The 27,454-nt window shown below is 42.2% G+C and overlaps 1 protein-coding gene across 7 annotated transcripts in view; it reads left to right on the top strand.

Moving 5' to 3' along the window:
• The window catches only part of Myh10 (myosin heavy chain 10), a 134,939-nt gene that overhangs the window by 86,881 nt on the left and 20,604 nt on the right, over positions 1-27,454 (top strand). For 4 of the 7 annotated variants that reach the window (XM_078042867.1, XM_078042869.1, XM_078042868.1 and 1 more), the window contains 14 exons: positions 773-835; positions 9,633-9,826; positions 9,919-10,040; positions 11,534-11,603; positions 11,691-11,851; positions 12,515-12,623; positions 12,728-12,859; positions 13,767-13,973; positions 17,554-17,691; positions 18,166-18,289; positions 19,770-19,941; positions 21,132-21,344; positions 24,313-24,457; positions 26,081-26,287. In XM_078042867.1, the coding sequence (XP_077898993.1) occupies positions 773-835; positions 9,633-9,826; positions 9,919-10,040; positions 11,534-11,603; positions 11,691-11,851; positions 12,515-12,623; positions 12,728-12,859; positions 13,767-13,973; positions 17,554-17,691; positions 18,166-18,289; positions 19,770-19,941; positions 21,132-21,344; positions 24,313-24,457; positions 26,081-26,287 (2,057 nt within the window). The remainder of the gene's footprint in view (positions 1-772; positions 836-9,632; positions 9,827-9,918; positions 10,041-11,533; positions 11,604-11,690; positions 11,852-12,514; positions 12,624-12,727; positions 12,860-13,766; positions 13,974-17,553; positions 17,692-18,165; positions 18,290-19,769; positions 19,942-21,131; positions 21,345-24,312; positions 24,458-26,080; positions 26,288-27,454) is intronic. The other 3 variants (XM_005332861.4, XM_021731396.3, XM_021731394.3) reach the window with 1 other exon arrangement.

The raw sequence follows: 27,454 nt of genomic DNA, 5'->3' as shown, positions 1-27,454 counted from the left end.
GTTAGGGTTTACAGAGTTTTCTCAAGGCCAAACCAGGAGGAATAAGATGTATTGGTGGCAGCCCTGCCCTAGAGATTCTTAGTGCCCCACTTTTTGCTAAAAGACGTTTGGGATCTCTCTACTAGTACAAAGGATTTCTTGCCACTTCTGAAAGAAAACTAACGCTTGCATTTTCATGTCAATTTTCCACTTTGGGTATTTTCATGATTGATTTCTTAGGATTTGAAATTATTTTAACATTTTGCAGCAATAGAACTTGAATTTTGTTATCTTTAATGGTAGCTACTGATCTTTTAGGAATTTGTATTTGAAGTACATTATGTTTCCAAAATCTGTATTGGAACTAAAATTTCACAGCAATATGAAACCCATTAATATTTACTTTGACCACAGTGCTCTAACTTAACTGCAGTCTTGTCCTGATTTATTAATTGCAAGATCTTTTTATGATAGATAGCTCAACTCGTACCTTATTATTCTTAACTGTCCTCCAGCACTTACCTGGGGTAATCATTGAACATCAATATGATATGATGCTCACACCTACAGTTGAGAATATGCTCTTTGATTCAGTTTAAATTTATTTTATAAAGAACTTTGTCCAAATGTGCAAATTCTCTAACCAGTAATGTTTGCATGGGATTTGCCCTGGACTGGCTGCTTCTGTAGCCCAGTTTCAGTTTACTTGTGATGTCAAATGTCTTTCACACTAACTGAAGTGTTTGTGTATTTGCTCTTCTGTCCTCCTGTTTTTACTGTTTCTCTGCTTTAGAGATTCAGAATATTCAGAGAGCTTCTTTCTATGACAGTGTTTCTGGTCTTCATGAGCCACCAGGTGAATGTATACAGCCTGTAGCGTCCAAAACAGAAGGGTTTTAAGCCCACAGAGCAAACTTGGGGAGGGCTGGCAGGGTGGCTGGGGAGGGCAGGGTACACTGGGGGGTTGGGGTTGGGGTTGGGGTTTCTGTTTTTGTTTTGCTCATAGGCTGCATGAACCTTTCATTTCATGCTCAGTTTTATTACACTTCAAGGCAACTGTTTGAGTGCATAAACAATTCAATTGCTACTGCCTCTACATTGCTTCTTATTTTATGCATAGCACTTGTAGCATTGCATATTAAAAGGTACCATTTTGATACACAGTCCTCCAAGGGAATTGTAAGGCATTGATCTGCTAAATGACATCTCCTTTGTCTTTGAGTCACCTTTAAATTTTAACTCTTAAGGAATTCCAAGGAGGAGTTTTTTGGTTTTGGTTTTGGTTTTCTCTTTTAAGTCTCTACCATTTTGTGAACAAATAATTACATATTTATCTCAGGTATATTGGTCTTGTTAAACCTTTGATTTGGAATTGGTATGCATATCTAGTTAGTTGGACTCATCTTTGTAACTGGAGGCATTAAACCTGTCTACAAGGTTTGATATGTGTAGCTCGAGACTAAGATGGAGTAGAGTGTTGGTAGAATTTATACTTTGAACTTGAAATTGAAGTCCAAATGTTTCAGCTTTGTAATTTGAATTCTCAGTCCTGTTTTAAAATACATACCAGTGATGGCTAGAGGGCCCCCCAAAAGCCCAATATAAAATGAAAGTCACCCAGCTTTCCATTTTTAAGTAAAATTGGCAAGTAGCAGAATTCAAAGAAAAAGCCAAATTCATCTTATAAAAATTTCCCTTATGAATTTTAGAACATGATAATATTGTTATCTAAATCCTTCTCCAGGGTTATTTTTAAAAATGTTAAATGACTGTGCCTAATTTAGTCCAACTAAGATTCCTGCCATAAATTCTAGCTCAGATACTGTGAGAGACATATAGAGTGCAAGCTTGGTGTGGGAGGGGAGGATAGATCATGCCAAAGAAAATTTGAGCTGAAATGAAAATTGCACAGAACCTGAAAGAAAGAAACCTGCAAACTCAGTTACCTTGGGCCTTAGGGAGCACTGACAGTGGAGAGGAAGTGGAAAGAGAGAGCGCTGAGCACTAGCTCTCAGCTTCTGGTCTGCTTAGAACTTGTGTTTTGTCAAAAGGTCAGTGCCTAAGCTCTTGGACTTTCTCCCAAAGTAGAGTGCCCTCTTGAGATTAATTTTCTGTCCCACTTTTGGATTTCTAATCTTGTAAGACAATTCCAGATTGTGAAGTCTTTGAGAGCAGGGCCTGTTGCTCTCTGTCATTTCCCAGTAACTGGCACAAAGGAGGCACACCATGAATGAGTCTGTAAGTGAGAAAATTGCTGGGTGGGAGGGGTGACAATCCCATTCCCACTTTTCACACCCAGCAGTTTCCCCTAAAACCCCCACCCCGGCCTTTCTTTCCCCTACAGTATAGAGGCTCCTGTGCAACCATGATCTTTGGGTACATAGACCAGGCATTTTTCTGTACCAGCAGGATTTAGTACAGAGCCCTCTTGGATGATTTCATTGTAATGAGAAAACAGGAAGTAAGCACCCTCTCCTCCCCGACACAAACACAGAGTCACACACATTCTTACCTTGGTGCTAAAGATGTCCCTGGCTCTGTCTCTCTGTGACGTGACCTTTGGTTGAGTTACCTGGATGAACCAATTATGAAGGGTCTTAATCTCTTCTTCTCCTTGGAGGCCTGTCCATCTACCATGGCCAAAAATGGTCTGTAAAGTTGTGTACAGTAGTTCTATAGCAATTCTTTCTCTCTTCATTATGTGTTTATGGGTTCAAGAGACCCCAGGGAAGTGTAAGAGGTTTAGGATATTGAAAATATAGGATATTAATATTTTCAGTGTTTTCTCAGAAAACAGTGGGTGAGGAGGTTCCTGGGGACTGAGGTTGTGATTGCCTATGACAAGCTGACCTTTAGTGAGTATCTATTTAAGGAAGTCACACAACGCTGTTATGGACCCTGTGCTGCTGGGCACATTTGTAATGTTGGGAAATTGAAGAGCATGTAGGCTTTTGAGGATAAAAATGAGAAACTGAGGTAGAGCTTCCAAAAGTATCAAAGGACAGGTGCAGATGAGAAAGGAGCAGAGGAGAAGGGGATCCATCCCTAGCAGCAGAATGTGGAGGTCCCACAGGTTTCTGCTGTAATGTCAAGCACTGTTTTCTTTTACATCTGTTTTGAAAGTCCGGACTTCTGAGACGGACCAGTCATGGAGAATGCAAGCAGACTTAAGTAGCAAAGAGGGATTCCAACTTCAAAGTTAGTCAGGCTTTTGGACTTAAAGGGTTAGAGAGCTGTCAAATGGCTTTTAGACCTGACCCAAACCAGCCTGGAGGGAAATTATGTCCCTATCTGCCCTAATGCTGGCTTGAACCTGCAGTTTCCTTCACAGAGTGACACCATTTGGGCTCTTTGAACCCTCACATTGCTAGATCGCAGCTGACAGAGCTGAAACAGTACCATGAAAGAAAATGTAAGAAGAGCCAGGAAACAGGTTTTTATTGTAGGTCCCCCACCCCTTTCTCAGTCTTTCATAGAATCAGCCCTTGAAATGAGGGAGCAGCAATTAACTTGAGACTGTTAAGGAAGGGGCTGGTCCCCAACCCTGGAGGGCTTGTCCAGTGTCACAGCTCTTCCAGGGCTTCCTTCTTCCTGTGATCTCCACTGGACTCTTACCTATCTGCTCACCATAATTGAGAGGAAAGACTTATGTGGTAGCCAGGCTTAAAACCTAGCAGTGAGGATGTTCTGACTTCCAAAGCTTTGAAACAGTCTTTTTTTAATCCCGTAAGACGTTAAAGGCTGTTCCACTTAGAATAAAGCAACATGACTGATAAAATGGCAGCCATAGAATTATGGGCTGTAGAAATAAAGTACTCTCTTAGGATCTGTGGTTTGAGCCTGATACAATTTTATGCTTAAAGTGTATTTTGCTGTTGTTGCAGTGTAGTCTATTCTTTCATATTTTTTTTATCTTGAGTCTTACCAGTAAACGGGCACTCAAGAAGAAGTAGCATTTGAAGTTCCTGAGGTTAAGTGGGGATGATGACTCCGGGCTTTCGGGATCCTCATCAGCCTGCACCTGATGTGGGGGATGTGCAGCATACGAGGTGTTGGGGAGTTGCTATTGCCATGGCCACGCCTGCAGCTGCCGCTGGCACCCTTGTGGCTGTTGCTGTTGTAATTATGAAAAACAGAGACACTCAATGTTTATTTCCTTGGTTTTTGTTTAAGGCAAGTCTTCTTTTATGCACAGTGTCCCATGGCCCAGCTGATAGGTAGTCATGCTGGGCTGCCAATATTAAGATGTTTGGGATAGGGATTTGCCAGGGAAGCAAGGACAATGGTGCAGCAGCCACCCTGGGAGGAAGAGGGGCTTCCTGTTTGCCAGACACTTTGGGCTTCTGAAGGAGATGGAGAAACCTCCATGGGGAAGGGAAGTTCAGCTTACTGCTGGTGCTTGGGATAAGAAAGATTGCTTTCTCCTCAAATCAACCTCTGGACTTCCTGGAATAATTTCCAAATACTCTAAAGCAATGACTGTAAGAGACTGGTTGTAACAGCCTTTGTATAATGGTTTTAAAGTTGTTATTATGGAAACATTATGGAGACACCATTTGACATTAAGATTCCGAACATGGTTTTAACTGTTAGTAACATTTTTGTCTGTTAGAGTGGCACAGTCTTAACTTGTTGAAATGAGTACTGAGAGCCTGGGACTGTGCTGCCTGTGGAGGCTGCTGAAATTAACAATAAAGTAAACGGCCCACTCCTGGTTTCCAGCTATACTAGTTAGAATTCTGGCTACCTGGCTTAAATATTTCAAATTAAGTTTAGTGACAGTAGTATTTGGGCTGGGTTTGAAGAACATAAAAATCTCATCTTCCTCCTGTCTCCTAGATTGTCCCCTAGAAGAACAGCCATTAAGAATGCCTGCAGCAGACAATGATATCCCTCATATAAAAACCATTTATGGTAGCTTTGTAACGACATAAATGACACATTCCATTTTCTCTGTTAAATGGATGTTTAAGCATCTAAAGTCTGACTATTGAAATTTTTATAGAATAATAAAATGTCAGTGCAAAATACTTTTTAATTCTTTGCAGGCATCTGGGAAAGCAAATAATTTAAATGCCCACCAGCAGCCCTCACCAAGCCTTCCTGATACCCGAAGGAGAAGAGTTTGTGGTGGGATGATGACCAAGCCCGTCTCACACTGAGCCAGTGACTGTGAAACACCCTGGGGCTTGGGCTGTGTTACATCCCAAAGGAGCAGAATTGCTGCAGATTCCTTGCTTCCTACTCTAACCATTTCCCCCAAGAAGATACTCTTAAAATAGCAGCTATTCTGGGTCTTGATTTTGAAATGCAGTCATACTTTTATATCATTTTGGCCCAAATCATTTAATAAATTTCCCAAAGCGTTTCTCTATTACCCACAAGATGGTTTTGCTTATTAGTAGATTTTCACTGAGTTTGAAATTTCAAATTAAAAATAATAACAAGTTCAAATCATTCTCTTTTTTTAAGAATCTGAACATTTAGTTTTCGATTACTCTTATTAAAATTAAACTTGAAAATCGGGTTTATTTTGCTCACTTTTGTCTAATGGAATGGCGGTGTTGGACATTAGCAGCATGTGGTGTGCAAGAAATGCCCTTATAGGTCAACATCCTGCAAAGTGAATCCAGTGCTCTTTTCTCTTTGGTGGTGGTAGTCATTCATTCTTTTGGTAAACTTGGTGTTTCTTCAGCAACTACTTATTAAATGGCCACTGGGTGCCAAGCACCATGCTTTACCCAGTGCAGGGTGGTTGGGGAGGTAGTAGTGGTCATCTTAGCTGATTGTCAGGGTCAGAGGGACCATAAGAACAGCTCCCAGTCCCTAAGCATGAGATACTGGGGAATCATCCCCTGGGGAGCTTGGTCTGACCGAGAAGATGCTAGGAATAATGTGGAGGTTTAATAATGTCCCGGGTATCTGTCCTTAGGCAATCTGAAGCTCAGGAGGGAGTGGCCTATTTAGGCTTGTAGGGAACCAGAGACTAAGAAGACTTCTTAGATGATTGCCACTGCGGTACTGCAGGCCTGTAATCCTAGCTACTCAGGAAGCTGAAGCAGGAGGATTGCAAATTCAAGGCCACCCTGAATAACTTACCAAAACCCTGTCTCAAAGTAAAATTAAAAAGCCTGGGGATGTAGCTCTGGTAGATCGCTTACCTAGCATGGGCACGGCCTTGGGTTCGATCCTAAGGTTAGGTACAGGAATGGCAACTTAAAATTATTGAGGAGCTTGCCAAGATGACTGGAAGGTGTTGGCAGAGACAAAAGGACAGAATGGAAAGTTGCTGCATCTTAGGGGACATACAACCAATTTGCTGGAGTTGGGGGATGTATGGGAAAGTGGCAAGAGACGCTGCTACTGAGCTCTTGCATGTTGTGCAGATTCTCCCCGCTGTCTGCGTAGAAGTCTCTGGCTCCATTTCACAGGGAGGAACTGAGACTTGGAGACATTGGGAGATTTGCCTCCAGACCACACAGCTCATGGGCTGGCAGGTGTTTCTGACTCTGGGTCGAGTTCATCACTGTGCTGTGTCACTGAGCTAAATTATTTGAATCATATCCAAAAGGCTGTGGGAGAAATTTCAGGAATTTAATTTCAGCTTCGTCTTTTAGAAATGGCTATTAATCATTACACTGGGACAACAGGTATAAATGGAAGGCACAGTGTGACATCCAGGGACAGAGGATGAAATAGGGGGCCAGAGGAAGGAAGTAATAAGAAGACATGCAGAATCCAGGTTGGAAGGAAGGGCACAGCCAGGGCACCCCTCTCCCTCTTTCTCTAGCACAGTCTCCCCTACCAAGTCCTGACGCTCGCTCCCAGACCTCTCCTCTTTTTCTATTCTCCCTTCAGGTAGCTTATCCAGTCCTGTAACTTTAAATAGTGTCTATAAGCCAACACTCCCTAATTTACCTTTCTGGCTCAGACCTCTCTTCATAGAAGCAAGCTACAGCATTCAGCTTGTCTCTGGTATCTCACCTCCACTTTTTTGAGGGGGAGGAGGCTTCGATGAACCTTTATTTTTTTTATTTATTTTTATGCAGTGCTGAGAATCGAACCCACTGCCTCACACACTCTAGGCAAGCACTCTGCCACCGAGCCACACCTCGGCTGCTCACCTCCACTGTGATGGAGAGTGCGTTTCCCAGCCACAGACCCACCTCTCTCCCTGTCTCAACCACCAGCCACTTATTTGCCTCAAGCCAGAATCCCGGAAGCTGTTCTTGAAATTTCTAACTTCCCTTGCAGAGCCAGAAAATCAGAAAAGCAAATGCATCCTCCCTCCAGAATATGTCTTGAATCTTTCTTCTCTGTTCACCTCCTCTTTAATCTCACTAGTTCTCTTGCAGGCTAGAGACTGCGAGACTCTGCCATAGCAGCCAGAGACTGTCATGCTGTCCTTGCTCACGACGCCCTGGCAATGGCCTCCCTTCACTTCTTTCTGGACCTGGACTTTCCCTCATGCTACTTCTACCCACTGGGATGGTCTTTCTCACTGGCTGGTTCTTAATCTTTAGATATTAAATGGCATCTCCTCAGAGAGATCTGGACCACTCGGTTCTCTCACAGCATCCTGTTCTTTTCTTTGGTGCATTTCTATTTGTGGCTGAAATATATTTGATGTCTACTTCACATTTGCACTAACTTATACCACGCATGTTAGTGCCAGATGCCATTCTGGGAGCAGGGATGCAGTGTTGAGGAAAAGCAGACACAAGCAGCACTTCATAGGGATCTGAAGAAGGCAGAGGCACCTGTGAGAGGAGAATGCAGGTGCCTGGCACAGTGCTGGGTAGTCAGGACTGTCTGGTTAGAGTCAAGAGATCTCTTAGGCTGAGAATATGACTTGAGAAAAGCAGAGGGTCAATATCTGTGCTTGTATCTTATCATATTCTAGAAGGATTTTAAGTGGCTTGAGTTTGGATCTCTAGAGAGTCCCACAGTTGTAAGGAAAAGTAGGAGAAAAGTCCGCAAGGACCTTGAGACTGAAGGAACTGGCATAAGATAGGGTGCTGACGAAGCTGAGGGTTGTAAGTCCAACAGCTGGGGAGAGTCTTACAATGCTGCTGTGACACTAACAGGTCAGGGTACCAGGGTCAAATAAAATAAGCACCAGAGGGCAATAGGTGTATCATCACCCTAGACAGCACTGGGCAGGAGGGGAGGCAGCTGGGCTAGAGCCCAGTTGGCTAACATGGCGGAAGTGCATGGGGGAAGATGTGGAGTGGCAAGCCTGTGAACTCCTCGAGAGAAGCTGGGCTCTGAGCAGTTAGAAAGGGAACTGGGCCCAAGCAAGGGCAAGAGAAGTACAATTGTTCATGGCATCCAGAGGTGGGGCTTGGTGCTATTTCTGATAGGGCAAGTGAAGATGGAGAGGTTGAAGAATGGAGAGGGAAAGAAAGGGACCTCTGAGGTAGATGGTGGATGAACTCCAGTGCACAGGCACAAGGTTTGTCCCCTGCCCTTCAGTCTGGCGGCTTCACTGGGAGCAGCCATAGTATAGCTTGTGTGCCCGGGCCTGAAACTACACAGCTTTCTCCAACCCACCCCCTCCAATTTCCATTTCAGACCAGTTAGCCTGAGCAGGTACTTTACTTCCACTTCTATAAAAACTCACTGAAAATCTAGAATCATATGAGATCTTACACATAAAGTCCGGTCCCCACTTGCCTCTGTTACAAGAAACAGAAAGAAATGAGGCAGCTGTTAGAGTTGAGGGAAGCATTAATAAGGGCAGGTCAGTTGGTATTATGATTGCTTTAAAAATATTTCAGCATTGTGTTTCATTCATTTTAACAGGGTTTTTTGGTTTTGTTCTTGTTTTGTTTTTTTAATGAGGGCACATGCACATCATGCACCAAATGTACCAGCGGCGGGTGCACTCTTTATAACCTCACCTTTAGAAGTGTTAGATCTGTGGATAACATACAGATATCAACTGCTTGAGTAGGAGAGGAATGTCTCAGAAGGCTAGCTATTATCCAGATAGGACGCTTAGGCATTTTTAGTTCTTTTCAGAAAAGTTTTTCTTCTCATTTTGTTTGTGCCCCTGTAAGTATTACTCATACTTTAAGGCGATAGCTGAAGTTTACACATTGCTCAAAATCCAAACTGCTGTCATCTCATCTTCCTGCATCTGTTCCTGAAACTCAAATGGCTCTAATTACTGAAAATCTAGTAAGAGATCACCCTGGTCTCTGGTCCCCGAGCAGAGTCATTCAGTGGATTTATACAGGCACAAGTTTTTATGTGTATTTGATGAGCCATTTCTTATTTTGAGACTTTTTTACAATATCAGTTTGTGTATCAATAATGCCAGCCAATGACCTTTCATTGACCAAATACTTGCAAATGTAGCAGGCAGACTGTTAGCAAAGCCAGCCAGTTCCCGAGGCTAGCGCAACGGGAGGCACCTGCGGTGTGTGGGAGTTGGACTTGTGACGCACTGCGATATCCCGCCATATAAGTGTGTGGCTGTTAGTTCCACGGCTTGCGCAGTGTCTTAATTATGCTGACCACCTTACCTATATGGCACCTCTTATCATTTGTTCACAAAGCTTGTGCTGCTACACTATCACTGTGTCTTTTCTTTCCCTTCCAAAGAGTCAGATTTGGCTCAGATTCCATTTGTTTTCTCTTCTCACCAGTGGACCGTATTGTGGGTCTGGATCAAGTCACTGGTATGACTGAGACAGCTTTTGGCTCTGCATATAAAACCAAGAAGGGTATGTTTCGTACCGTCGGGCAGCTCTACAAAGAATCCCTCACCAAGCTGATGGCAACTCTCCGAAACACCAATCCTAATTTTGTTCGCTGCATCATTCCGAATCATGAGAAGCGGGTACGTTCGAGGCAAAACATACGCTAGTGTTTCAAGTTAATGGAAGTCAGGTGATGAAGATTAAACTAGAAAACTATTGTTTGCTTGATTAGGCTGGAAAACTGGATCCGCACCTAGTGCTAGATCAGCTTCGCTGTAATGGTGTCCTGGAAGGGATCAGGATCTGTCGCCAGGGGTTCCCCAACCGGATAGTTTTCCAGGAATTCAGACAGAGGTATTGCTGACTTTTACCTTTTTTCTGTATGTATCAAAGCTTATCTTAATATGAATGAAAATGATAATTTAATGAGGAAACTGTTTTCCTTGTTCCCTGGATAGTTTTCATTTCCTTATAGCAAAAGGACAATGTAGAGCTAGGAAAATTGAGTGCCTACTTTATGGAAAAGCAGGATGTTAGGAACTGCTGTGGTTGCTGCAGAGACATTCTGTGCACAGAGCCTTGAAGTCAGCTGTGAGGTCAATGCAAAGAGCTATAAACTATAGTTTACTCATTCAGAGGATTCTCCCTGAAATTTAAAGTTACTTTGAAACAGATATTTTTAAATAGATGAGTAATGTAAGTTCCTTTTAAGAAAATTTGAAAGTGAAAGAGAAGTAAACAGTAAATAAAAGTCATCCAGGAATGATTCTTGAAAACATTTTGGGATGTTTTGGTCCATCTTTTTTCAGTGACTTCATCTGCACATGTGTGTGTCTGTGTATGTATTTTTTCTTGCATATGTGCACACACCATTACTGTCCTTTAGAATAGAGAACGGTATAGGGTAGATTACAAAATAATTAAGAAAAAAAAAGGAAGAGGTTGATCAGTGTGCAATAGAAATGGATACAAATGTGATGAGCAGTAGTTATTTTCACATTTTGTTTGATAATTTTCCTCGGTACTTAATCACTTTTCCCATTTTTTTATTTCCTTGAAATTAAATTTCAAATTATGGCAGCTTTTGTTGTTTCCAAGAAAGAAATGGGGTTGCCAAGTGAGAAGGGCCTTCTGCTCCTTCTCCCACCGTTCCAGATAGAATCAACTTGAGAAGCTCCTCCGAACCCTTATATGTTCTCCAGAAAGCCACTCTTATGGCCCCACTATGTGACAAACACTCTGAAAGATTTTCAACTTTTATTAATAGGAGAAGAAGGGGACATACCAAGTTAATAGTCAGGATTCATCCTTTAATCTATCCCCTGACTTTGCCTTAAAGCTTTTGTGGTTGAGGTAGGATTTTATGCAGCAAGGTGCACCAGACCTGTGCTGTGTTGACTGCTACCTGGTATCTTCTGGTGTTCTCAATAGAAGCCCATAGACATTGCCCTTACAACCTTTTCTGTTATCTAATCAATGCCTACAAATTGACTAGAATCTAAAGTATAAACAGCCAGATTCTCTTTGCATCTTAAAGATGTTTTTGAAAATTTATCTTCAGATGAAGAAAACTGAAAAGTTTTTTAAATAACATGCTTTTGATTCCCCTTTGCCACACCCTCCTAAACCTAGACTTTGATCTGGGAGAATTAATCTCATTTTTCCTTTGCTTCTTATGATAAGAAATAGAAATTAACTCTGCAAAGAACCTCAGGTTATCACTTGCCCACTTCTTTCTTTGCCCTTAATTTGTGTAATCATTTTATTGCCTGTTAGAGCAAAACTCACAGTAAATAAGTATGTTCACAGATTTCTACAGAAGATCTTTTTTGGAATTTTTCTTACAGATACGAGATCCTAACTCCCAATGCTATTCCTAAAGGTTTCATGGATGGCAAACAGGCCTGTGAGCGAATGGTAAGCTTTTTTGGATTTTTTCTGGCTTGTCAACTATTAGTATAATCTTTTCTTCAGCAAAAAATAAACAGACTCTATCTCTCTTAGATCCGGGCTTTGGAATTGGACCCAAACTTGTATAGAATTGGACAGAGCAAGATATTCTTCAGAGCAGGAGTTTTGGCACACTTGGAGGAAGAAAGAGATTTGAAAATCACCGACATCATTATCTTCTTCCAGGCTGTCTGCAGAGGTTACTTGGCCAGAAAGTAAGTGGCTGATTTAAACTCACTTGCCACAGATGCAAGGGTGCAGGAGAAATAATAAAAAGTCTCTGTCTTCATGGAAGTTGCTTTCTAGTGGGAGAGAGCACCCAGTAAGCCAACAGATGTTCTGAATAGCCACGTGTCACACTTAGGAAACACAGAGGGGCCAAAACATAAAACAACGGATTAAAAGTCTTGTTTCAGCTGAGGTCCTCAGAGAAACCTTTTCTGAGGCCCAAATCTCAAGTATCAGAAGGCTGGCTCCATGAACTATAGAGGAGGGAGTGACTACCAGCGAAGCTAAGATGAGGGACCTTCTGTCATCATAAGTGTCTTCACGGCCTCAGGAAAATAGGTTTATTCCAATCCAGGAGTGTACTCACGTGTGTGTGTGTGTGTGTGGATGACAGGAGGAGGATGGATGTGCAGGGTAGCATCCACGAGGCAGGTGTAGGAATCAGTGACAGATGCTTGAGGTGGGCCAGGCAAGCCACTGAGTTGGATGATTGCCAGGCCTGGTCCCACTTCCTTGAGCATCTCACACAAGGACCTGACTTGGGACCCCCTGACTAGCCAGATAGGAACGTCTGCTGTTAGAAGGTCTTCGCATGACAACAGCTCTTAAAACCTGGTTTTCTTCACATAGTTTTTCTTCCTGTTCTTCAGGGCCTTTGCCAAGAAGCAGCAACAACTAAGTGCCTTAAAGGTCTTACAGCGGAACTGTGCGGCGTATCTGAAGCTGCGGCACTGGCAGTGGTGGCGGGTGTTCACAAAGGTGGGCTGTGCCTGCATCTCTCCAGACCCCTTCCTGCACAGCAGAGCTCCATCAGTAAGACGCCTGGCAGAAACAGGATGATAAACTGATCAATTTGGTTACAGGTGAAGCCTCTCCTACAAGTGACTCGCCAGGAGGAAGAACTTCAGGCCAAAGATGAAGAGCTGTTGAAGGTGAAGGAGAAGCAGACAAAGGTGGAAGGGGAGCTTGAGGAGATGGAGAGGAAGCACCAACAGGTGAGGGCACGACTTCAGCACTTACCGCTGCCGGGTCCGCCTGGGTCCTCCACGCACAACATCTCGCATGCATTTAGTGATGAGTAAATAGCTCTCCTACCATGTCATCTTATTTTCTGAGAGATGTTTTCACTCACTTTTAAACTAGACACGTTTTCAGAATAGAGTTAACAGATACATTATGCCTTGCCTTTTAGATTTCTATAAGTTAAAATCAACCTTACCTCCCATATTATGGTGTTTCTTGTTCTCTGCACACACCGATGATTGTGTTTGCCATCAAGCATGTATTTAATACCCTTTTTAGTTGAGGCTTTCAGTCCTGTGGCCTTCCCATGTCTGGGAGAAACAGAAGCGAAAGGATGAGATGGCTGACTACAAGGCCTGTGCCTACGTCTTTTCCAGTGACAGGGGTCTTGAATCACTGTCCCTTTGCAGGCAGTTACTCTTTATGGACAAAGCAGAGGCTCAGGAAATGTCTGTGGATGATAGTAATAGAACTGTAGCATTCAAAGCCAAATATACTAACATTAAAGGCTAAGATATCTTCCTTTTCCTATTCATATGATCCCTTGTAACTGACTTTAATAGAATTACTACAATTCTTAAAATGACATGAACTTATTATGATATTGTTCAGGATAAGCTGGTGGAACAGGAACAACCAAAAAGTTTTTATCTAGCTTATTTTACTGTTGCCAAAAACATATTTGAAAATTATACCAGTGATGTTTTATATATATATATATATATTTTTTTTTTTTAGTTGGTTTTATTTTTTAGTGATGTTATATATTTTTAACTCTCATTTTCTTTGGTGATGAGCACTGACCACTGAAACCGTGGTGAACATCGTGGTGTTCACTGGAGGTAAATTGTAGTACTAGTCCCTGTGTTGTGATTGCAGCTTCTAGAAGAGAAGAATATCCTTGCAGAACAGCTACAAGCAGAAACTGAGCTCTTTGCCGAAGCAGAAGAGATGAGAGCAAGACTTGCTGCCAAAAAGCAGGAATTGGAGGAAATTCTCCATGACCTGGAGTCCAGGGTGGAAGAAGAAGAAGAGAGAAACCAGATCCTCCAAAATGAAAAGAAAAAAATGCAAGCACACATCCAGGTACTTATAAATAGTTTTAGTTAGAAGTATAACTGGATTTGAAGCTGTGTGTTTGGTTTCTTGTGATCATTAAGTGATAAGATTCTTGGTTGTGCTTACTCGATCTTTGAAGCACGTCTCTAACAAAAGATTTTCTTTGAACATAGATTTATTATTTTGAATAGGAATCCTTTTTATGTTCCGATGTGGCATCTTACAGCCTGCCAAGACATTCAAAGTCACATGCTTCCCAAGGTCTGTAGCATTCTGTAGATGACCTAACTGGTTCTTTATATTGTCAATAATTCTGCTGACTCCATTCATTAGATAGGCTTTTGCTAAGGGCTTGGTTCCTAAGAAGTGCTCAGTACTGAAGGAGGGTGAATCAGCCCATCCGTGGTCCTTTCTTTGTGAAATATAACCTATAGTGACATGAAGCACCCAGACAAATGATACAAACAATAGCTGTTTTGTCCATATTCTAGGACACACCTACCACTGTTAACTCCTGTCTCCCACCACCACACACAATATCATACCTGACAACGTCAGGTTTCATCATCTGCCACCAGTTTTTCATGGATCCTGTTCTACCCTTCTTTCTTCCCAGAATATATCTTCCTTAATATTTTTCTAACCCCACAGCTTATCTTGGCATAGCACAAACAATTCAGAGATTTGTCAAAACCACAAACAATATTATATTATTTTCTTAATAAACACCCCATACAGTAAATCATACACTTGATCTGTCTTCCTATTCAACACAAACAACTTTCAAATATCCCACCACAGGTTAGTAGAATATGACAAAAGCTATAAGTGAAAAAAAAGAAAAAAAGCATATTCTTTAATCTAGCAATTTTAATTATAGGAATTGGTAGAATTAGGAATTCATTTAGAAACAGATTAATTCTAATGTTTTATTTAAAAGATAAATCAGGCTAAGGGCAGTGACACATGCCTGTAATCTCAGTGACTCAGGATGTTGAGGCAAGAGGATCATGAGTTCAAAGCCAGCCTCAGCAATGGCAAGGTGCTAAGCAACTCAGTGAGACCATGTCTCTAAATAAAATACAAAATAGACCTGGGGACATGGCTCAGTGGTTGAGTGCCCCTGAGTTCAATACTCAGAACCAAAAAAAAAAAATACTGTACAATTATAAATTAATTACGTTTATATTCATGAGTATTCATAATATACTTGTAAAGGTAGTTGGGAAAGAGTATATATAATAAGATCTAATTTAAAAATATATAGACATATAGCTTTTAAATTTATATTTTTGAGTTTTTATGGGAATATCTGGAAGATCTAGAAGAATTTACACTAACCACAGTGAATCATCCCTGATGGTATCATTAAAAGTTGTGGTTTTCTTTCTGTTTAAGAGCACTGGCTCATTTCAGTAGTATTTTACTTATGTAGGGAAAGGACACCAAAATTCATCTCTAGTCTCCTTAACCTCACTTTTAACTCCAGGCTTTAACCACTATACATGAAATGCTTGCATTTCTCTGATTAGAATACAAGTATGTCCTTGTAGAAGCAGAGTTTGCTTTCAATTTTGTATGGTTTCTTCACAACTTCTTCACATTCTTTTACCAGACTCTCTTAAAGTTCTAGTTTTTTGAAGTTATCTTAATTTATTGGCTGGTTGCGTGACATGAAATTTATTCAAACACATTGTAAAACTATTTATAGCATTATTAAATTATTAGGTATAGGGTTTTTTTGTTTTTCTCTTGTGGAATATCAGAGGTTCTATATTAATCTCACGAGCCTAGGAACACCCCACCTTGGTGGCCTCTTGCCATTTTTCCCTCACATGTGAGACTTTGAGTGATTTGTGATCTCCTTTTTCAGCCAGAACTGTTTTGTTTGATTTGGTTTTTTAAATTTAATTTTATGATTTTAATAAATATTAATAAATTATTATTGTAGAAAACCCCAAAGCTTAAAATAGTACTTAGGATTTCCTCCACCTAATCATCTTCATATTATTTTTCCTTCCATTTTTCTCAACAGATAAATATGTAGATACATATGGATTCATTTTGAAATTATACTGAACATACTGTTATGCTACAGGAATGCAGTTAGCAGAATCCAAGCTGCTAGAAACTATACGAAAATAACCTGGAGAGGGAGAGAAAAAGTGTAGGAGAACCTAGAAATTAAGAGTCTTAGGAGATATGTCAATCACAACATGTGAGATGGATTTGCATTTTGATTGAAATGAACATTTTTTAAATGGTCTTAATCTTATAAAGATTCAGCATGAAGGTTTTTCAGGTAAAATAGGATGTTCTGGAATTTGCTTCAGAATAAGCCAGTATGTGAAGGGAAAAGGTGGAGTTTTAGCAAAATAGAAGGACCATGAGTTGACACTTATTAAGGTGGGGGTGATGCATACTGTGGGGGGCTTATGCTCCTCCATGTGCTAAAATGCATGATTGAAGTTTTCCATACAGAAATCATCTCTTTTTTTTTTTAATCCTTTTCTAAGTATTTCATTCTAAAATTAATCATGAACAAATGATTTAGCCAGAGTTAATTGGAAAGTTTGCTGAACTGGCTATCTATCACTTTGCATGTACCATCCTGTTCACTAACAGATATTCATCATATACAATATTGTATCGAGTGAAATGAAGACAAGCAGGTTATAATAAAAATAAGTGGAAATCCCAGGCTTCCACTCAATGCTATGTGACTTCCTCATATAGCATTAGGCATATCTGAACAGAGTTAATTTCTCACTGGCCTGCAGTACTATTTATTTATTTATTTATTTATTTATTTTTGAGTGAGAGAGGAGAGAGAGAGAGATAGAGAGAATTTTTTTTTTTTTAATATTTATTTTTTAGTTCTCGGCAGACACAACATCTTTGTTGGTATGTGGTGCTGAGGATCGAACCCGGGCCGCACGCACGCCAGACGAGCGCGCTACCGCTTGAGCCACATCCCCAGCCCCCTGCAGTACTATTTAAATCATTGTTTTCATCTTCTCTTTCCTCTCTGGATGAACATGTATAGTTGAAGTCAACCAAGTTAAATATGTATATTAATTGTATTATTCATATTTCCTTGCATTACTAATTATTATTGAAAATATGAATCTTAATTACTAGATGTTTTTCCATTTGTAGCAAGTCCATAATACCTCAGCATTACAAATAACACTTCACTGTACATCTTTTTATATAAATCTAATCTGACAATTTCCTGAAATTGATATTTAAATGGAATGCTCCATTGAAAAAAAAAAAAAGTGCCCATTTTCAAAGCTTGTTATACTTTGCCTTTTTGGCTTCCAAAAGGATCGACCCAGTTTGTACTTATAGAAGGTAGAAATGTCTCTCACTTTAAAATGTCATTGGAGAGGGCTGGGGTTGTGGCTCAACGGTAGAGTGCTTGGTAGAGTGCTTGCCTCACACATGCAAGGCCCTGGGTTCGTTCCTCAGCACCACATTAAAATAAATAAATAAAATTATTTTTTAAAATATCATCAAATGCAAGTATTTCATTGTAGTGCATCTAACGTGGTTGGCTGTGGTGAAAGAAATGGGGAGACTGACCATGGTTCTTCTTTGCCAGGACCTGGAGGAGCAGCTGGATGAAGAGGAAGGGGCTCGGCAGAAGCTGCAGCTAGAGAAGGTGACAGCTGAGGCTAAAATCAAGAAGATGGAAGAGGAAATTCTGCTTCTGGAGGACCAAAACTCCAAGTTTATCAAAGTAAGACTGTTTTCATGAAGAGCAGACTTCAGGATTCTGAATGAATCTGTGTTGATACCAAACTTACCCAATGTGGCCTCAAACAAAATTCCCAAGATTTTAGGTCCATTTGTATAATTTTCTGTGTCTCAACCTGTCTAGATCTCTAAAGATACAGGCACTCCTTAGCTTTTTAAATCCACCAAGTATCCCTATAATCTTTTACACTATTAACTCAGGCATTTCATACATGTTAAGCACTCGCTGCCGAGTTGCTCCCAGCTGTGCCAGCCCAAGTCATCCAGAACTGGAGTGGGACTCAGGCCGAGGTGGGCAGCAAATGAGGGAGCCTGGCTGCTCAGGGAAGGGTGCCATCCACTGGGAAGGCAATGTCAGTATCACTCTCTCTAGTCAAAGAAAGTGGATTTTTCTGAGTAACACCAAACCCAAGCTGTTATTTTGAATGCCTTTTCTGAAACAATTTTTTCCATTCAGGAAAAGAAACTCATGGAAGATCGCATTACCGAGTGTTCCTCTCAGCTGGCTGAGGAGGAAGAAAAGGCAAAAAACTTAGCCAAAATCAGGAACAAGCAAGAAGTAATGATCTCGGATTTAGAAGGTCAGTGTTTGGGGCTGGAGAACATCAGAACGAGGCTGAGATCTTACTTTAATCAGAAAATGCACGCGGTGACATCTAACAGGGCCTTCAGCCTGGGTTCATTATTGAAGTGGATCTTTTATAAATTACTTCATTTTGCCTGCCACTTAGTATTTATGATGGAATGGCATTAAAATGGTTTTACTTTGTTAAATTTGATACTATGGGAAAAGGTATGGCCCTTTGATGGAAAGGTTGGGATCTAAGTTAACTTTGAATCCAGTATTGGGCTTTCTATGTGTTTGATATAAAACTGCACTGAAGTGTTCGCTTCACAAAGGGACTGGCCATTCATACAGAAACTGGCAGGACAGAGGAACAACCACTGAGGGTAATGGTGTGTCACTCTGAAGGAATAAGTAATGTTAGGATTAGGATTGCTGCAAACGAAATTACAGGCTTGAAGTTGTAAAGAGCATATAAAACCCTTCTTGGGACCAGCAGCTAGTGATGGTGTCGACAGCAGTGATGTCATACTGTTCTGTTCAGGGTCCTGCAGGGATACACCCACTCACTTTTTCAATGTGATTGTATGATGGGGTTTGTTTTTTAAATATACTTTAGGTTTCATGTTGGGTTTTTTGTTTATTTAGTATTGACCAAAGGCAAAATGTCAGCATGGAATTATTTTGTTCCCCTGCTAAAGAGGTGCCCAGAAGGCAGCTGTGCCCATTTTTCTCCCACCTGTCTATTTAGCCTGTGATACTCATCTCATCTGCTCAGGAGATGAGTTCCTGCTTGAGAGCATAAGACACACAGGCCACCTTGTCCTGAGGAACGCATGTGAACCGAATAGGCCACTGCCCTAAATTAAAGAGCCCCTGAAGAAGTGTAGAGGGGAGGGTGGGGAAGGTACCGAGTCCTCTCTGCCCACTCCTCTCTCTCCTCTCCCCTAGTGCTTGAGGACAGCAGCCTTCTCTGTTCCAACCAGGGATTCCTACCATAACAGGACTGGGGGTCAGGCAGCTGCCAACATAGCCCTGGCATCTGCTCAGCACCTTTCCAGATCTGGGTGCAGCGATAGGTTTGAAGTGAGAAGATTCCAGATCATGTCAACTCTTACAGTGTAGGTCTGCTTCCCAAATGAGGACCCTAGACTCCGTTGATTTCCTTTTTAAAATTCTACTTTCTGGGGACTGGCGTTGTAGCTCAGTGGTAGAGTGCTTGCCTAGCATGTGTGAAGCACTGGGTTCAATCCTTAGGACCATATAAAAATTAGTAAAGCAAAGGTATTGTGCCCATCTACAATTAAAAATATATATTTAAAAAAATTCTACCTTCTGGCTAATTTATCGCACCTCAGTTTGATTTTGATGGGTTTCTGGTGAGTGAGCAGGAATGACGTGGCTCATTCCCAGCTTGGTTCAGTTCAAACTCTGGGTCTGTTCTTGGGTGTGGGTCACTTAGTGTGTTGAAGGGATTCTTCCATCTTGCCTTTAAGAGCGCTTAAAGAAGGAAGAGAAGACCCGTCAGGAACTGGAAAAGGCCAAAAGGAAACTTGATGGCGAAACGACTGACTTGCAGGACCAGATCGCTGAGCTCCAGGCGCAGGTCGACGAGCTCAAGATCCAGCTGGCCAAGAAGGAGGAGGAGCTGCAGGGCGCGCTGGCCAGGTCTGCTTGTGGCCACCACCACTCTGGTGTGGAGTGGGCTGCTGAGGGCTGAGTTCCCCAAAGTCTGTCTAGGAGCCTAGGGAAATCCCAGGGGAGTGAAATGTGGTCAGTTGTTGTGGGATGTAGTATAAGTTCATGAAAAACCCAGGAGTTCGTGATTTGTGCCAGGACAGCAAGATCTCATAAACCAGTCTCAACATTTATACTTAAAAAGGATTAGTCATATCACAGAATCCTGGGAAATTTACACCAGTTCAAATTATTTTACCACATTAAATGTTTTGTTTTTGTACATTACAGATTAGTTGCAGTATGTTTAGAAACTTTAGAGAAAATCACTTTTGAGAAATGATACTCCCTTGTAATTCTGTATGATCCAATGCTCAGTTCCATACCATTTGGTTTTTTAATGTAAATTATAAATATAATCAACATATTTCTTTTCTTTTTTATCTAGTATTTTATTTCTTTTTTAAGAATTTTAACTACATGGATATAGAACTTAGAGTTTAGTTTATAATATGATATAATCAAGAACATCTACAATAAAAATATTCCTCTGATCCCTTATCACTGGTACTCTGGTCAGATCGACTGCTCTTTCACTTAGAGCTGAGTTTTTCTCATTTATAGTAAAATGAATTAAATTCTTCATCAGCCACTATCAACTTGCCCTTCCTTTACCTCAAACACTACAGCTCTTCCCTATCAGAAAAACCTACTAACATTTAAACCATCACACAAATAAAAATGTGCACTATAGAAGAGACAGGTGGCAGGCCTCTCTTCTGTGTCCCACACGTTATCTTTGAAACTATGGGTTCACTCCAGGCTGGTGACTGTCCCTCCATCAGGGTTCTGCCTATAATCACACTTCACTGTGATTATTTTAAAACATTCTAATTGTTAAAATGAGATTATCTCCCCTTTCACTGGAGAATTAAGAATTATAGCCCTTCAGCCAGGGGGCTGAGCTGGATTCTAATGCTGATTCCCACGGCTAGCTTTGGGGCCTTCCTTGGGCCGTTTACCTGAGGACCTGCTGTCAGCCCCAGCCAGCACCAGCCGCTGCTTTGGTACAGGCCCTGGGGAAGAGGGAGGTGGGACTGGCATTCCCTTGTGGCAAGGTGGACACACAGCCCATCCAAGCACCATCCTGAGTGTCTTTCTGCCTGGATGTTTTTTAACAGAGGTGACGATGAAACATTACATAAGAACAACGCTCTTAAGGTTGTGCGAGAGCTACAGGCCCAAATCGCTGAACTTCAAGAAGACTTCGAGTCTGAGAAGGCTTCACGGAACAAGGCGGAAAAGCAGAAAAGGGATTTGAGTGAGGAACTGGAAGCTCTGAAAACAGAGCTGGAGGACACTCTGGATACCACAGCAGCTCAGCAGGAACTGCGGTGAGTGAAGGGGCACCTCACTCCACCTCCATCTCTGCCAGCTCCTCCCACTCCCATAGACATGGGGACCTGCAGGCCTACTGTGGGACATGATGGGTTTCTCTTTAAGACATCATTCTGAGAATCTTTCTCCCTCCAGATAATGGTGGCAGGTGGAAATGGCAATCCAATAGCAATAGTTAGAAACAAACCAGCTGATAGGCAGGAGTACTGACCACGGCAGTGGGTAGCCCAGCAGAAGGATGGGACCAGAGTGAGATGTGGGCAGAAAGCCGAGGTCAGTGGTAGATATCCAGGGAAGGACAGAGGGGTGGCTATACTTAAAGAGAGGGAAAGAGATTTAGAGGAAGAAGTGGGATAAACACAGAAAGCAGGTACAGGCATGGTCAGGCAGCTGCTGACAGAAGCAATTGTCAGGAACAGTGGTAGGCAAACAGACGAGAAGGAAAGCGTGCAGGTGCAAAGATAAAAAGAAAGGTGAGAACAGGTCCGTAGACCAGGTATGCACGAGGCAGAGGTGCCACAGCAAAAGCCAGCTCTTATCCCAGAAGGTTGGGTGTGATCATCTGGGTCCAGCCAACAGCTAGAAATCTGGGCATAGAGAGTGACATCGTGGAGCAAGTCAGCTTAGTGGAGCTGTGAGTCTGAGTCAGATCAGGGCATCCAGAATACTTGGATAAAGGAGCCTAGGAACAGTGCAGTGTCTAGGGTTAGGGCCATGAATCTGTACAACTCCAGCCGCAGTGGGGAGGCAGGTTGGGTGTTGTTTTAAGTCCATGTTCCCTAGAGTCATTTGCACCCTCCGAGCCAGTGTTAAAGGCTTTCTACCCGCTTCATCAGAGTTGCTGCTTTTAGCAATTTTTAAGTCATGGTCTTCCCTTTTGAAGATATGCTTTTTTAAAAAAGCCCCCTGTAGGGGTCTGGGGTTATGGCTTAGAGATAATGCACTCGCCTATCGTGTGTGAGGCACTGGGTTTGATCCTCAGCACCACATAAAGATAAAATAAAGATATTGTGTCCACCTATAACTAAAAAATGAATACCTTTAAAAAAAAAAAAACTGTAAACCATTGAACTAGACTTGGTGGAAATGCTCACTTTCAGCTGGGCTTTTGACCACAGTAGAAAAAAACACTCTGAGCATTTTGCCCATTCAGTTCTTACAGAAATAAAAATTAGAAAATTACAAGTGGTATGTGCATATTCACCAAAACCATGCCTATGCTCAGATGTATCACTCATTAATTCTGTTTTGTTAAGAAATAGATCCTGGGGCTGGGGATATAGCTCAGTTGGTAGAGTGCTTGCCTCACATGCACACAAAAAAAAAAGAATTAGATCCTTGTGGCTTAGGTGTGCACTACACTCTTAGAAAGAACTATCAAAACATGTGGGCCACCCCTGTCTATCCTCCTATCCCCCTATCCCTGAATTATGTATCACATGATTAACATAAAAGTAATGGTGCTTGGCAAATCAAATCCTCTTCTGTGGACTCACTGGCATTTTAAATCTCTTTAGGACTTACGATGAAAGACTAAAGGGAATTGGGGGAGAAAAAGAAGGCAAAGGATTCCTTTGGCTCTTGGATTCAAGCAGGGATCAGGGGCAAAGCTGTTCACTTGAAAGACAATGAGATGAGAGAAAGGAGGATTTTATGGAAGTTTGACAAAGGAAAATGCAGACCACCAGGGTGAACTAAAGAAATCTCAAGAGAAGACTTACAGGAGGGCAGGCCAGACCGTGTGTCTGACCTCTTGCCAAGCCAGTGGAAATTGTGGCTGAGCTAGTTTGGGCCACAAAGGCTCTTTAGTGATTCCTCCTGTCTGGGCTACATGTGACCACAGAACTGGCAGCTGCTGTGGCCCTTTCTCTTACCAGTGATCTCAGCCTCTGGAGCTCACTGCTCCCCTGGTAAAGGGAGGGAAAATGTGTCCGTGCAGGAATCAGGGTGTGAGTCACCCTTCTATATGGTTATGTGGTTTAAAATATAAAGCAAGTTTGCCAGTGATGTGTTTCAGGATTTTTGTGAGCTTACAATAAGTGAAACTATGTTAATAAAAGTCTTAGCAGGGGTGGTATTGAGTTGTTGTTTTTTGAGGTTTTTTGTTGTTGTTGTTGTTGTTGTTTAAAGTGCTAGGGGATGGAATCCAGGGCCTCTTGCATGCTAGGCAAGCACTCTACCACTGAGCTACATCCTCAGCCCCCAGTTTCCACCTTTATCAACTTGATGAATTAAAAGAATGACTAGTGATTGGGGGGTGAATTCACTTCTGCTTAGCAAAATAACTTAGTTATTCTAGTTACCCTTTGAATGCCATAGATGAGGGGTTTTTTGTTGTTGTTTGTTTTTTTGGTATCAGGGATTGAATCCAAGGATTTTTAACCACTGAGCCATGTCCCCAGCCCTTTTTATATTTTATTTAGAGACAAAGTCTTACTAAGTTTCTTAGGGCCTCACTAAATTGCTGAAGCTGGCTTTGAACTTGCCTCAGCCTCCCAAGCAGCTATGATTACAGGTCACCATGCCCAGCAATAAGTGATCTTCATACTTGTAAGTGCAGGTTAAATAGAACTCCAGAACATTTATATTCTGTACACTTATTATCTACTGCGTCCTCATATCACACACCAGAGATTCTTTCTTAACCAGGAATGCAACACTTCCACCTGCCTTCTAATCTTTCTCTCCCTTCAAAAGATGATGCCTCCTCCCAACCGTAGCCATTTCCTGGTAGAGTTTAGGGAGTATGTTAGTTAACTGTGGCTGCTTTACATGGATGGTGAGAAAAAGGCTTGCTTTTGGGCATCCCTGATTGATTTGGTTCTTACAAGCCTCTTCAGGACTTAACCTCTTTCTGGTTTTATTGAGTCTGCTGGCACTGGAGCTGGTCATTTGGCATGATGTATTAACCAATTCATGACTGTGCAGAACAATTCTGATGGTTCTTCCCACATATTTCTCTAGCACAAAACGGGAACAGGAAGTGGCAGAGCTGAAGAAAGCTCTTGAGGAAGAAACTAAGAACCATGAAGCTCAAATCCAGGACATGAGACAAAGACATGCGACAGCCCTGGAGGAACTCTCCGAGCAACTGGAACAGGCTAAAAGGGTAGGGGACCCTAACATGTGCCCGTGTCCCAGAGAAAATCCGCCATCAGCAGACCCCCTCCTACTTGGCCGTCCATTCAGTCCCATACTGTCCAGCCTTTGCACAGCAGTTGTAGTGGGCTCAGGGGACCTGATGGCTCCTGGGCCTTCTAAAAAGCACACTACTTACCAGGGGAGAGAAGCATGTGCCCTTGAGTTGTCTTTATGAAAGAACTGGCTGGGCCCAGCTTCCACCTCAAACCACACCCTTCTTCCTCCCCCTGGTGCCACTCACTTCATCATTCTCCCAGCAGCTGAGCTCAAAGACCTGGAATGGCTTCCTGGTCATTCTCCTGCCACTCATCTGCTGCCAGCAGGTCACAGTCCTGGTGACATTCCCTTTCAAGTGTCCTTAGATACATCTCCTCCTCCTTGTCCCTTCTGCCTCTGTTCTCATCTTGGCCACCAACCACATTGCTGTCATTCACTCTGTCGTTCCCCTCCTGTGTCTCATGGGTTTCTGTCCCCTGAGACACAGGTTTCTTCTCACACTTCTCGACCCTCCTCCAGCTCCAACCACCCTGTGCAGGCCATCTTCTTCCCATTGTTCCCACAGTCGTCCTTTCCTTCACACCTCTGCTCTTTGTGTGGTTTCCCACCTTTCTTCTTTTTGCCCAACCACTCTCACCTTATGACATACCTGTTACAGTGTCAGTGTGTACTAGTACCCTCCATGCATAGCCTTCTTTAGTCTCATTCTTAAAGAGCAGGGAAACTGAGGCCCAGACGTATAAGGTAACTAAGCCAAGGTCACACAGCTAGGAAGTGGAAGGGCAGACAGAAGCCAAGCAGTGGGCCCCAGAGCCCTGAATAACCACCCCACTACACCCAGCTCCTCCCTATGGTGGTCCTCAGAGACCCACCCTGTTGCAAATACCCATGCACAAAAGTGCATTTTTCTTTAACAATACTTGTTTTTACTGGATACGGAGAGTCTGGTTCCCCCACCCTGCATGAAGAAATATGATTACATAGTGCAGTGAACCCTGAATATATGTATCTATCACCCCAAGCAGTGTGGCCAGACTGTTTCTTATATAAAAACCTTGAGGCTCAGAGAACAGGTGTTTTCATTCATTTAACAAATGTTGCCTGCAGGCTATGTATCAGGCACTAGTCTGTAATCACAAAAAAACAGTGCTTTTTTGGGAGTGGGTGGGGGGCTTTTATAGTGTAGTAAATTCCAGGATCTACAAGATAATGAAGTGATACCCAATGGAAGTAACAGGTAATATGTTCACAACAAATAAAAAAAAGCTTTTATTATTATAATTCACATTAAGTAAAACTAATTACATTAGGAGACCAAGTCAAATTCCTTTTTGTGAGCTGAGAAGATATGAAAATCTCCCATCAAGTTAATTAGCCTTATCATCTACCACTTCTAAAATGTCTCCTTCCAACCCCTATGTATATAATTAAATAATATTCAAATGGAATTATCTGGAGTCAAGGAAATTGCTCAATGTTCAGTTATTTTATTATTCCACTAAATCAATGAACAATTTAATCAAAGTTATATCAAACAGACCTTTTTAATGGAGTATTGTAAAATGACCGGTGATTTTTCCTTCCCCTCTCCAAGTTCAAAGCAAATCTGGAGAAGAACAAACAGGGGCTGGAGACAGACAACAAGGAGCTGGCATGTGAGGTGAAGGTGCTACAGCAGGTCAAGGCCGAGTCTGAGCACAAAAGGAAGAAGCTCGATGCCCAGGTCCAAGAACTCCATGCCAAGGTCTCAGAAGGCGACAGACTCAGGGTGGAGCTGGCTGAGAAAGCAAGTAAGCTCCAGGTAAGCTGGAAAGCCATGACTCTGTGCAGTCCACGGTGTAGCCTTTGTACCCGTATGACCTTAAGGGACCCACAGCTGATATGCTATTATAAACCTGAAAATCACCATCATGAGTACACGACTCTTAGGTGTCCCTAGTGTATGTTACTTTGATGAAGGTAAATAATCATTCAGAACAAGACAGCATAACTCAGCCTTACACCAGTGCTGCCGTGAATTGTGGGGATAGTTCCTTGAATGGGTCTAAGCACAGTTTCACCTTCTCCTTTAGCCTTGTAGATAAAATAGTAGGAGCAATGGGCAAAAGTCAGACAAGTAATGGTGAAAATTGGAAAAAACTGGGTTTTATGCACAGGCGAAGTATAAATTAGTACAACCTGGAGCTAGGGTTGTGGCTCAGCAGTAGAGCACTCGCCTCGCACGGGCCCAGGACCTGGGTTCAATCCTGAGCACCACATAAAAATAAAGGCATTGTGTTGTACCCATCTACACCTAAAAAAATAAATATTAAAAAAAAAAAAAGAATTACACACTAGGAGTGTAGCTTTCTTAGTATTACAAGGCCCTGGGTTCAATCCCTAGTACCCAAAAATGAAAAAAATGACAGAACTATATTGTTAAGAGGCCCGAGACCACGCAGTTTGGTGATTCTCTAGGAGCACGTATAGGACCCAGCACCTAGTCCTCCTCGTGGCAGTGGTGTATTACAGTAAAGGATAAAAAGCAAGTTTAGTAAAGCAAAGGGTACCTGGGCTAAGATCCTGAGAAACCAACAGACAGTGGCGGGAGTCCTTTCCAGTGCAGTCACAGATGCTCTCAGTTCCTCCAGCAGCCTCCTGACCCTGTGTGTGAGGTGCTGTCTTCCAAGCAGCTAGTTAGAGATGCTGTGTCGGGTTCTTACTGGGGCTGGTCCCAGAAGCACTTTGCTCAACACATCCCAAGAGTCCAGACTCGCAGAAGGAAAGCAGGTGTTCAGCACAACCAGTGTCATTTGCTCAAATACTTAGATACAGTGGCCACACTTTCCATTTAGGGAATGGTGGGAGCCCTCCCAAAGTCCATGTTCTCAGATTCCAGCTAGAGAACACAAGCGGGTCTTTCTCAAGAGAGTATTCTTGGGCCTGCTATGATAACACATATGTGCTGAAATTGTGTGTGGGGGCAGGT

This window comes from Ictidomys tridecemlineatus, chromosome 3 (assembly GCF_052094955.1).
Source record: "Ictidomys tridecemlineatus isolate mIctTri1 chromosome 3, mIctTri1.hap1, whole genome shotgun sequence".
NCBI classification, from domain to species: domain Eukaryota; kingdom Metazoa; phylum Chordata; class Mammalia; order Rodentia; family Sciuridae; genus Ictidomys; species Ictidomys tridecemlineatus.
Note: the sequence above shows the minus strand (reverse complement) of the source record. Positions and strands in the feature narration are given on the sequence as shown.